The sequence below is a fragment of the Octodon degus genome, unplaced genomic scaffold (genome assembly GCF_000260255.1).
Source record: "Octodon degus isolate 3935 unplaced genomic scaffold, OctDeg1.0 scaffold00148, whole genome shotgun sequence".
In the NCBI taxonomy this organism is placed as follows: domain Eukaryota; kingdom Metazoa; phylum Chordata; class Mammalia; order Rodentia; family Octodontidae; genus Octodon; species Octodon degus.
The window spans coordinates 4,615,701-4,628,343 of NW_004524724.1; the positions used below are offsets into that span (position 1 = coordinate 4,615,701).

The 12,643-nt window shown below is 54.9% G+C and overlaps 1 protein-coding gene across 1 annotated transcript; it reads right to left on the reverse strand.

Annotated features, from left to right (window-relative positions):
* Nucleotides 1-4,163: 4,163 nt before the first annotated feature.
* Nucleotides 4,164-12,642, reverse strand: Baalc (BAALC, MAP3K1 and KLF4 binding; the record flags this gene model as incomplete). The annotated part of the gene is made up of 2 exons (XM_012517164.2): nt 4,164-4,357; nt 12,496-12,642. Coding segments are annotated over 2 exons (258 nt in total), but the record flags the coding sequence as incomplete, so codon positions are not given.
* Nucleotide 12,643: the final 1 nt, after the last annotated feature.

Consider the following 12,643-nt stretch of genomic DNA (forward strand, 5'->3'; position numbering starts at 1 on the left):
GCAGCAGAGCCCCCACTCGCCACTGCCTCTCTGGTGCCACCAAGGAAGGGGGCCAGAAAGTGATGGGGCCTCCACAGAAGTGCAAGTACTGGGACTACATCTGTGTGCTGCTTTTGTCCAGAGACCTCAGTGTCTCTAAAAGGAGCTTGAGCGCTGGGCATGGTGGTGCACAAAATCCCCGCACTCTGGAAGTTGAGGCAAAAAGATCGCTTTGAGTCTGAGGGCAGCCTGGGCTACACAGTGAGTTCAAGCCCAGCATGATCTACACAGCAAGACCTCTCAAAAGGAATGAATAAATTAGTTAAATAAAATGGCTTGATTCTGCACAAGGATTGTTAGGTGAATTGATCCTGTCCCCTCTTCCTTCTGTAACATCCTGCTATGTCATCCAGATTGACCTCAAGCTTTTGGGGATCCTCCTGCTTCAGCCTCCGAGGTACCAGGACTCCAGGGATGCACCGTCATGCCTGGTTTAGGAAGGTCCTTTCTTTATAGAGACAAAGTTTCTGTGGCCACTCTGGTGGTGCAGCTGCTAGTTCCCTCTTACCAGATCTGCCCCGGGCCCAAAGGAAGTTGCTGGTTTCCTCACCACGCACAAGGTCTTCTTCCTGTCGGTCAGCAAGGCTCGTCTGAAGTCATTTCTACATGGCCCATTGATGCAAAAGAAAGAAAAAACCCAAAGCCACCGCTCTGCACCTGCTCACACGGAGCTCCTTCCCACCCAAACTCAGGGCTCCCTTGCTAGTTTCCAGGCTGGAGAAAGCTTCCGCGTTTTCGAGGAAAAGGCCAAGCTCACAGGGGCCCGCACAGCAGCTTCCTGTTCCTTTCCTGAGCTTGGTTTGTGCACCTTTGGAAGGTTCTCGAGGATGATCATTTCCCCAGCCGAGGGCGCCCCGGGGTTGTTTTGCACTGAGAACCAATGCCAGCTCCAAAGAGCAGTGCACTCTGCTGCACATGGAATTAGGGACCCAGCTAGCCTCTGGGAACCAGTTCTCGCCTGTGTCTGGCCTTTGGGGCTGATCATGGAGCAGAAAAACGACCAAGCTGTGTTCACCGTGATGCGCCTGATAGCTGAGAGCTCTCCCTCCTGATCCTGACTGAATCCTCCAATATCGGGAGAATGGGTGCATCTCGCAGATGGGTGAAAATTCTGCATATCTGTATCTTAGGAGCTAGAGTCTCCCCAGGGGCAGTGACAACCGCCAGTGCCAAGGAAGAGCTGAGCCATAGGAGCGGGGGGCACACGGAGCTGGCTGCACAGCTCGAGCTGGCTGTAGCCCCAGCCTCGCAGCCAGAGCCTGTTTTGCTCCCAGTCTGTGTGAGGTCGCGAGCGCCCAGCAGGCTGTGGATCAGCCGGAAACTGCAGCTCTGCATGCTGCGATGATTATCATGGCAGACGCTGTTATATCTACATCTGTCATCTCCCTTAATCCTCAGGTACACTGCAGAAGGATGTCATTTCCACGGGAGGGAAGGAGCCTGAGAGCTGCCCCGCGCCCCAGGGGACACAGCTGGGACTCAGGTTAGATCCATCTCCGAGGAGCCAGGGCGGGACCTCCTAGAGAACTTGGGCTGCTTCAGCTTGTGGCCTGGGTGGCCCAACGCTGACAGCCTCTGGCAATGAGATAAAGTGAAAAAGTGTCTCCAGGACGCGGCAATGAACGGGAAGGGCTGTGTGCCCAGGAGGCGCAGTACCGTGCACACTGCTTCAGAGCAGGCTGCCTGGGCATAGCTCCTCAGGCACTGAAGCCAGAAGAGCACACAAGCAGTAACGAGAGGCCTTGCTGGGTGACCTGGAGACCCACATCTGATTGTATCAGGCGTTCTAACAGCTCCAGGTTCCCTCGAGAACTGAGTGTGAATTCCTTCTGTTGCTGGCTTCTCTGGCCTCCCACAGGAGATGGGTTGTGGGGTAGGGACAATGGTAAGTCTGGTGACACAGCCCCTCTGAACGGGCATCTCCACCCTGCAGCTGGCAGCGGGCTGTCTGGGAAGAGTTGGGTCTGCAGGCCGAGCTCCCTCTCCTGCGGCCAGGCACTCACTTGCCGGGCCCAGGGAGCATAGAGACCTCCTGTCCTGGGCATGGGGCTGAGGGCTTCGCCTTGCCTCCTTCAAAAGGTTTCCTGCTGGATTCACAGGGTCCCTTATGGAAAAGCCTTTGAGAAAAAAGTCCAAACTGCTCTGCATACAAATAAAATGTCTCCAAACCAAGCACAGTGCATGCCTGTGATCCTAGCACTCAGAAGGCTGAGGCAGGAGACTGCTGTGAATTCAAGGCCAGCCTAGGCCACATAGTGAGTTCAAGATCAGCCTACACTGGGGCCGGCAAAATGATTCAGTAGAATAAGCGCTTGCCTGGCAAGCCCAAGGCCTGAGTTCAATCCCTAGTTCCGCAAAAAAAAAAAAAAAAATCAGCCTAAACTATATAGTGAGATACTATGTCAAAAAAAAAAGAAAAGAAAAAGAAATTAAAATTTCCAGGAAAAGATTCTCTGTATTCACCCATATCTGTTTTAAATGACATGGACTTTGCAATGGAAAGCACTGTATTAAAAGGACAAAAGAATCAGTTCTTGTCGTAAACACAATAGGAAAAAAAGCCAGATGAGTGTTAGCGCATGCTGTGACTGCGGCCACCTTCGCAGGCAGGTGCCCTTGTTCTAAGGGGACAGGACAGGGCCCTCTGTGTCCTCCTCCAACAGGCCACGGGGCAAGCTTCCTCCTGCACCGTGGGGAACACCACGCACCAGAGTCACAGGGTTAGCTTTTATTTAAAAAGCTGAGAATGAGACGCTCCCAACCAGCCCTTTCACAGGGAACCAGAGAGTGGAGGAGGTCGAGAAAGCTGGCTTTGCGCGCAGTAAAGGAGGTGCTGCGCTCCATCAGGGCACTCGGCCCGCTCGGCTGGCGCGCACGCCTGCAGGACAGGAAGGCCTCACGGAGCAAGACGCCCAACACCTGCGCCCCGGGGAGGGGCCAGTCTGCCCGCTACCAGTCTCCAGCTGCAGGGGGAGCACAGCGGCGACCACATCTCCTCCGTGGCTGTCGCGAGCGTGTGTTTGTTTAGCGCCTTCACAACCTGCCCAAAGCAACAGAATGAACTGTACTGTACTTACTTGCAGGGGAGGCCAGAGCTCGGAGAGGGCTGAGCGTCTCACTGCGGCTTCTGTCGTGAGTCCTCCGGCCCACGCCACAGAGACCAAACACCCGCTGAGCCCCACCCACCTCGCCCCAGGAGTATCAACTGTCCCTTAAAAAGCAGGCTACATTGTTTAGAGGAAAATATATCCAAGAGCATGTTTTTTAAAACTGCAAGAACACAGTGCCCATCAAAATGACACCTACCCGCATCAGCAGCCCGTCAGCCAACCATCGTATGTCTACGGATTCCACCGGCCAGGCAGGCTCAGGCTTGCTTAAGCCACAGCTCTGCAAACAGCGGATAGCTCGTGCCTGGCGGTGGGCGGAGCTGGGATGCCTGTGGTACCCACACCGCTGTGACCCGCCTCCTGCTAGTGCCCTCCCTGTCTGATCACAACTACAAAGGACCCTGGCTCAGACAAAACCCCGAGAGGAGCAGAAGGGATTGGAGAGCCCTGCCTGAGCCAGGGGCATCCTTGCCAGGATCTTTGGCCCCAAGGACCTTGCAGTTTGGACACCAGCACCGAGCATTTTCTAGGCCAAAAGAAATGGCAATGTGACCCTGTCACAGAGACATCAAAAAGACACTCTCGGTGGCTGCTGGTGGGGCTCTAACCTGTCTGTACTGAGCTAAGATGAGGCCACAGGGATGGTCCCTGGGCCTCGGGTTCACACAAACATCTGGGCTAGAGATGAGGGAAGCTGGCTTCTTAGTGAAGCCTGTAAGGTTGGCGACAGCAGGATTGACAGAGAAGAGAAGGATGAGTGTGCCTAGGACAGGTGCTGCGAGTCCCAGGCTGGCGTGTGGCAGTCACCTGGCTGGGAAATGCACCCCTGCTCCTCTCATAAACCGACCTGGGGCTTTAGCTCACGCCTGTACAGGGCCACAAGGGACGAACCCAGCCACACCCTGGCCATGCACTGGCACGAGGACCGTCCAGCACATTGACTGTCCGAGAGCAGCAGGGGTGGACGGTCGAGGCATTGCTCCAGGCCCCCAGCAGCAGCCCTGCCCAGCAGGTGGCAGCCACTTCAAGGTTCCCCGGTGGCATCCAGGACTGCAAAGGGATCCCCAAAGTCCCTCTGCTCCTACATCAGGACATGGTCAGTTGATGAAGTTCTTGGTGATTCTGTTACTTCTGTCCATCTGCCGCAGGCTGTCTGGCACGTTAATGGTGACTTCTTTTGTAGACATTCTCTTTGTGTCTCTTTTAGGCTGTGGAAAAGTTGAAAGGTGAATTGAGCTACAGGGAAACAGCCCAGAGCCTCCCATCAAACTCACGTCTTGAGCGGGTTACAGACACGTGGGCAGGAGGAGTGGCCTCCAGGACCACAAACTCCTCTTCTGCAGTTTTGAAATTAAATTTCTTTTTAATAGAAATGTGGAAGCATAAATACTTGGGTTAACGTGAAATGTGAGGCCCGCTATCTCCTGGGGTACTGTGTTGCATTTCTGATACCAGCTGGCATAAGACCCATCCCATCGCACCCTGTCGGGGGAATAAACTGCTAATGTCCCCAGGTGCCCACCCCTGGATCTGGCAGAGAGGCGAAGGTTTGGAGACTTGTCGCGAGTGCTGATGATATAATCCCACTGCAGGGCAGTTGCTCTAGCCCCCTCATGCTTGCTGCCTTCATCTGCAGGGGTGGAGTACTAGGTAGCCCAGGAGGGTACGGCAGGGCTATAAAGGGCGTGCATGTCAGATACTGAGCGCAGCCTGCTGCTAAGCACACATGAGAAAACCTGAAGAGTACGACTACTCCTGCTAGGTGAAGGCACGCCAACGAGAAGCCCAGGAGTAATGGTGAACATTAAAGCATTAACTAAGCTGTAGATCCTGTAGCAATGATGCCCGCCCCACCTCTCCCCTCCCAAAGAGAAGCCAGCGTCACCAGAAGGGGAGTCTGCGTCCCTTGTCCCTTCTGCTTGGCGACTGTGTGCTCAGAGTGCGCGTGCGATGGCCCCGGACACCCACTTGTGACACAGTCCCTGGACACAACCAGCCAGGCCACCTGTGTGTGCTGAGACACAGGGTGCAGATCCACAGCGCCCCAGTTCCAGACCCAGAGGCCCATGCCAGGGCTGTACCAGTGCTCACACCAGCTGCTTGCTGCTGCCCCCGGCCCTCCACAGCCCAGGAATTGACACCTCGGACCCTGCTCTGGGGACCTGACCTGAGGTGGTGCTTCACAGAGATGTGGCTGCGAGGGGCATCTGAGGACAACCAAACTGCCTCAGTACCCCACCTACTGGTCTCAAGAGAGAGGAGGTTGCTGCTTCTGTCCTGGTATTCCAAGGGCCTGAGACATAGTGGCCACTTGTTACTCTGGGGAAGGAATGGACGGAGGGGTGGATAGACACACACCCTGCCAGACGGTACACTCCTGCTCCCTCTGCCAGCGATCACTCCCACCTAGGACTGCACCTTCCACCCGGGTCTTCCAACCCCACATGGGCACCAGGGTGAGGAGAGACTTCTGTGGGTTCACTGGCTTCCCTAAAAGCTGAGGACCCAACATCTCTGACCCTTTAGAGTAGAAATCTCTGGCTACACATGTGCAACTCCTCCTTACAGCTCTCCAAAACATTCCTCCCAAGCTCCCTCATCTTCCCACTTAGCCTGGAGCACTGAGCTGAACTACGCACTGAGCTGAACTACCTTATACTGGCTAGTCACACCACACACACACACACACACACACACACGCACACATGCACGCATGCACGCACGCACACACACACTCACACACGCCTCTGGAGGGGAAGGAAGGAAAGAGGCCGTGTCAGGCTGGCTCTGTCTGCCTTCCACTGGGGTGTTGTCACTTCACAGCTTAGAGGCCAGGCCAGGACCCAGAGAGACAGAGGCCGCATTGAAAAGGAGCAGAGAGGATCGTGGCTGGTATTTCCACCCCAAGTCTGGGGAAGGTAGGCGAGCTTTCCAGGCTGCAAATGTAAACTTCCTGTACTGCAAAGAAGCTTTTCTATAGAAAAGATGACTGGCAAGATTCCACAAGAAATGCTTAAAGGTTACACAGAAAATTCTCTGCTCTACTTGTCTGTTTTTCAGTTTTAAGGAGTGAGGCGAGAAGGGGGCAGGGTGGTGCTTGCCTGCAATCTCAATGCTCTGAGAGGCCGAGACAGGAAGATGGAAAGTTCGAGGCCCACTTAGACAACTTAATGAGACCCTATCTCAAAATCAAAAATAAGGAAGTGCTGAAGGTATAACTCATTGCAAGGGCCCTGGGTTCAGTCCTCTGTGCTTAGAGCATACCCATTATATACAAATGCAATAGTTGGGTGATGTTCAATTTTCAAGACTGGATAGAATCAAAGGCTACCCTCAGTCACCCTGAGACCACGGCACACACATGCATGTGGCCCCAACTACAGTGGCTCAAGAGCCAGAGCTGATAGCAGAGGTGTCCTCCACGCAGCGTCCCCCGAGCCTTGGCCCTCACCAAGCACTGAGGAGCATGGCAGATGCTTAGATTGAGAGAATCAAGTGTGTCACTTAGCATTAGTAAGATGACTGTCTTGATTACTTTTCTCTTATTGCTGGGACAAAGTACCTGACACCCAAAATTAAGGGAATAAAGGTTTATTTAGCTCACAATGTGTAGAGGTTTCAGTCTGTACTTGGCTGGCTCCGAGGCAGAGTGGCACGTGGCAGAGGGCAGCCGCTCGTGATGGTGGTGGCGGAAGACAGCAAAAGCGATAGGGGCAGCGGGGAGGAGCAAGCCTCTTTCCCTCCCTTATGCTGCATGCTGGTCGCCTGACTCAGGTGCTGTGGTACTTTCACCTCCAGTCCCAACAGAGACAATGAACCAGTCGCACTGAGGTTTGGGGGATATCCAGACACAAACCACGACCAACTCCTGGTTTGCCCGGGACGGACTTGGCTTAAGAACTAAAAATCTTGTCAGGTGTGCTGGCCACCTGTGCTCCTAACACATGAGAGACCGAGGCAGGAGGATCACCACAAATTCAAGGCCAGCCTGGGCTTTAGAGTGAGTTCAACGCCAGCCTCAACTACATGGTAAGACCCTCTCTCAGAAACAACAACAGGGGCCAGGGAGATAGCTTGGTGGTCTAAGCGCATGCCTGGCAAACACAAGGACCTGGGTTTGATCCCCAGTACCACATGCTGTGCTGGGCCCAGAACCCCGGGGGCTCAGTGCTGGCCCCCAAACCAGGCCTGCAATCTCATTGCTGGGGAGGCTGAGACAGGAGGATCACTAGGAGTCTGAGCTGTGTAGTGAGACCCTGTACCAAATAAATAAATAAATAAATTTTTTAAATATGTAAAAACAACAAAACCAGGGCAGGCCCGATAGCTCAGCGGACTAAAGTGACTGCTTAGGCAGAGCACAGTGGCTGGGGTTTGATCCCCAGCATGCCGTGCTGGCCCCACCCCCAGGGCATGCTGAGATGCCCATTGAGACTAGGTGTGTTGGTGCACACCTGTAATCCCAGCTCTTGGGAGGCTGAACACAGGCAGATAGATCACTAGGAGTCTGATCTACGTAGTGAGACTCCATAGACCCTGTAAACCCTGTAGACCTGTAGACCTGTAGGCCTGTCCTAAATACAGAAAAGAAAAAATAAATAAAACCAACAATCGCACATGCCAGGACCCTCGGACGACCCATCTGCCTCGTGCCACGCTGCCTGCCCGCTCACCCCACCCCGCGCCCTCCCTGATGATGGAGGAGTGCATCCCTCCAGCAAGAGTTGCCTCAAAGGAGCCTCTTGGTCCTCTGGGCCTGCGGGAACTCCCCCAGCCCTTCTCAATTTCCCCCAGATGCCAGCCAAGATGGCCTTGTGGGGACCCAGCAGCGCTTGCACAGTTGGGGCAGCCAGCACAGAGAAGCAGGGCCTGTTGCGAGGACAACTTACAGGCGCCACTCTTCTGTTTTTCTAGTATTTATAACTTGAGAGCAACACACGGGAACTTGGAGAAGAGAGATGCAGTCCAATTTTGCTCGACACAATATCCTCAGAACACAGTGCTGCCTGCCACATCCCAGACCCCTGATAAATGCCTGGAAGGACCCCGGAGAATCTTCCCTGAGGAACAGCCCAGAGCTCCGGGGGGCGATCGCTGTGGATACTAAGGAAGAACCTGCTGCGAGCCCTGCCCCTGCCAGGCTCTCCTCCTGGACTCTAATTGTGCTCGGAACTGCCTTCATATCACCCGAGTGACGCTGGAATCTCACTGTGTCCGCTTCCTTGGCCAGGCGGAACAATGGAACGTGTTTGAAGCCAGGGAAGGACTCTGAGAGGGCTGAATGGCAGTGTGCCCCACTGTGACAATGTTTTAGTACAAACCTTCACCCTGTCCTCCACGGCCCACGTAGGTGCTCCTCCCCGCACTGCTACGTTCCCTCCTTCTCCCGGCTTGAGCCTCGCTGCACTAGAGCAGCATCCCCTCGCTCTAACCTCCCTAACTGGCTCTTTTGATCTCTCTGGTCTTCGAGTGCCCAATTTTTGTTCTCATCTTTACAGTACTTTCAGGCTCTTCTGCGAACATCGCCCAGTGCTGCGGTCCAGCAGGAGTTCTGGGCTGGTCCTGTGTCCCTTTCCCAGCCTGGTTTCCTGGCTCAGCTGAGGACACCCGCTCCTCCTAGCCTGGGCCATGCACAGGGGCGCCTGTTGGCCAGACACCGGGTGGGGCGAGGCAGGAGCTGGAAGACCCTCAGCTGAGACTAGGTCCAGACAGGCTGATCCTTTAGGGCTGTCTGGTCACTGTCCAAGAATATTAAAGCAGCTGGAAAGCACGCTGCTCCCAGAGCAGGCTGCTCTGTGGAGGCGCTCCCACTCTCTGAGGTTTGTCTGTGTGGAGCCAGAGCTGAGCACAGCTCCTTCTCGGACCCTGGAGGAGGTGGGCGGGTGACAGTAGTGAGCCCCAGGAAGTGGCTCCTCAGGTTGATGGAGGGAAAGCTGGGCAGCCCAGAGCCTCCAACTGCCAATGAACAAGTACAATGCACAGCTTCCTCTTGTGTGTGCTGAGGAGGCGGGAGCTGGGTAGAGAAGCCAGGGCCAATGATGGATGGGATGCTGCAGTCAGGAAGGTCCCAAACACTGCAGAAGCCAATGCATAGCGGTGAAATGGGGAGCCCCGCCTGTGCAAGGCCACAGCACCCTGCTAGGTCGCCCTAGGCAGAGAGCAGAAAGACAAATAAAGGCCTCTGTGCTGGGGCTCCAGCAAAGACAGCCAGTGGCCAGGGTGACACAGCCACCACTGTCCTCTGCACAGGACGGCAAGTAGCCGAGCCCAGGAGCAGGACTCAAGGGCAGCAGGGCACATATCCTGTGGGTGGCACGGGGAGACCAGGCAGGAAACTAAACTCCACCCTTCCCAGACCTCATCCCCCATAACCACCCGGGAATAAGTAATGTCTCCGCACAAGTACAAGTCCTCACTGTGCAGGGCTGCTGTCTGCAGAGGCCACCTCCACTGTCTGTGTTTCCTTCCTGTCATCAGCTTTTATTTTAACCTTGACAATGTCCCTGTGTGAGTTCCACCTGTGTGCAGCCACCAGTGGGTGCCACCTGGTGAAAAGACCCACAAGGGATTAAGAAGAAAGATCTTTTCTTTGGGAGACTTGGGATGGGCATGAGCCAGCCTGAGTGTCCTTCCATTTGAGGTGACTCTGCTGACAGACGGGTAGGCAGAGGAATGCGTCCTTGAACCTTCATGGCAGTCCTCTGCCTTGGCCTTTGAGGGATGCGAGTAGCTGGTGACATCTCAGCATGCAAAGGGGACGTTGGACTCCCAACTATCTGAACACCTAGACCAGAGTGATCGGGTCCCAATCCTGCTGTGAAAACAGCAGAGCCTCTGACCCCGACCTATGAAAACATGAGCTACCTGGCTGCTTGTCCAGCTGCGCGGTCCCCGCTGTCCCCTGACACAGTTCCCACTGCTGAGGGAGCCCCCAGGGGCTGGCCTTGCCCGGCCGATTTACCTGCCACATAGGCTCCCAGGGTGTGTGTGTGTGTGTGTGTGTGTGTGTGTGTGTGTGTGTGTGCAGGTGACACAGGAAAGAGCTTTCCTGAGCTATCTCTGTTGTCATCCTCCGCTGCAAACTAGAGACAACACCACAACACCACCGGCACCTCAGACACAATCCGAATATTCTGAGGACAAAGGAGGTAACATGCAGGCCTCAGCCTCCAGGGGCCTAGGACACATGCAAGGGTGGAATAGCTGTGGTCGGAAGCCAGAGGAAGACTCACACTGGTCAAGTTCTTAACTGGAACTCACCCACCACCAACAGGAGGGCAAAGTGGCATGTGACTTTGGATAGCTACCTGTCATGATCCAAACAGTTGGCCAAGTGAAGTCAAATATATAAATCTCAACCCCAAGGAAAGGAAAGCCCCCCCAGCAGGCACTTAGTAACGAGGCAGCTTTATTGTTCAAAATAGCCCCAAACTTGTCCACGCAGTAAAACCATTGTGTCGAGGTCCACTCATATAATAAAACACAGGACGTTAAAAATCACAAACACGGAGAGACCAGGCCTATCATGCGAGAGGCTGGAAGAAAGGTCGCTCCTGGATGGTTACGGGAAGGGTCTGGGGGGACTTGCGGTGTGCTAGTGCCCTTCCTTGACCTGGATGAGTCCCATCCCGTGCGTTTCTCTGTGTGTCCGTGCGGCAGGCTCCACTGTGCTCCTGTCCTTTGCATCCCCTCCTGCCTTGCTGGCATCAGGCTCACCGGTGTGACAACCACTGGCCACTAGGATGCTGAGGGCAGATGAGTGGAAACAGCTGAAGCAGCCACCTTTGCTCTCTTGGGGCTTCCACCACACCAGCCTTTATGAGGGGAGTGTACTTCAGAGAGCCGCTGCTTTCCAGGCCTGCTTTCCAGAAGACTACACTGTGCTTGGACAGATCAGGCGGGTCGCCCCAGAGCAGCAACTGGCCACGAGGGAAGGGAAGGTCGGTACTGCAGCCACACTAGGGGCTTTAGTGATCCTGCAGGCCACAGGGCAGCAGCTGGCTGAGCCGTTAGCGGTGCTTTAAGAAGCCGGGCTCCTCCTTTGAATCATTACCTGTTCTTGTTAAGGTTCTTGGTGGTGCAGGAAAGACATAAGAAGCCGTCATTAACTCAGAAGACACAGGGAGGATCGAGGGCAGATGGGGCAGAACCTCTGACCTGAGACAAGGAAAGCCGAGGCTTTTACACACTTTTGCTGGGGTGGAGTGAGAGGGTCAGTTACATGTCAGGAGCTGACTGGGGTCGCTCCTGTGTGCCCAGGAAAGGTGAGAGGAAACTGCACCCAGGACTGGCCGGAGGAGGAGGAGGAAGTGGCCACTGAAGCTGTTGTTTTAAGGGCTTCAGCCATGTTAGATGAGAACCCTAATAATTCAGCAATTTATACTAGAGCCAGAACCTATCAGTTTTCAATGAAAAATTAGACACCCATCTCCAGAGCTTATATGACCATGTCCGTGGGCCTCTTCAGGGGATTCAATCCAATGAACCTCACATGCCAATTTCCTTGTGCTGGGGGCATGAGGACTTTGCTGTGCTCTCAGAGGCTGTGACATTAATAGCCAGAAAGGGACATCATAGAGTGTAAAGCCCAACTCTACCAAGATGGACTGGGGAAGGAGGTGGGGAATGTGCTTGGGCAGTGCAGTCCATGGGGAAAATCTGCCTCTTGCCACCATGGTCTGGCCTGGAACCAAGAGGAGGGCAGTGCATGTGGTGAAGGAGGCCACCAGGACAGATATCTGGGCCCACATTAGAATTGTCTCCAAGTTTCTGAGTATGGCTCTGGGTGTCCAGGCCACCTACAGAGTGGCAAGGTCAGTTTATGCAAGGGTGAAGGCGGCTATCTGGGGCCCCAGGAAGACTGATGTATCCCCCTGATTTCCCATCTCCTCGGTTGTGGGGGTGGTGCCTCCTGTCGGGCTAACCCTTACTGTCCCTGTGACTCCTGCTCACCACAGCAGGCCCCTGGGTTGACTGCACGGCTGTGGTTCTACTTCTGCTGCGTGGGCTTCCTGCAAGGCCCCTTCCTTACTGAACACAAGAGCTGAATTTTGCCGTCTGACCAAGGAGCAGAGAGGCCACTCACTGATGTGAGTGCTGTTTCATGGCTAGACAGCCCGCCGCACCCACCCAAAGCACACAAGACAGGACCGCAGGGCCAAAGCCAAGAATGCTGACACAGCGGAGAGCCCAGGGCACAGGCTAGAGATAGTGGCAGGGGTGGAGATGGGGTCAAAGTGGAGGAGGATGCAGTGGCCGAGGGAAGAGGAGGAAGAGGCTGGGAGAGCAAGGGAGGGTTGGGGGAGGACTCTCCCAGGCCTGGCTCTGGCCCACGCTGTGCGCCTACCTCTGTGGTCCAAAGGCCATTCTGCCTCTGGGCCAGAGGCCCGGAGCTGAGGCTTGGGGTACCACCGTTCATCTTCTTCTCCAGGTTTGCAATCCCACTGGGCACAGAGGCTCGGGGTGCACCACTGGGGGATGGGCCATCTTCCAGC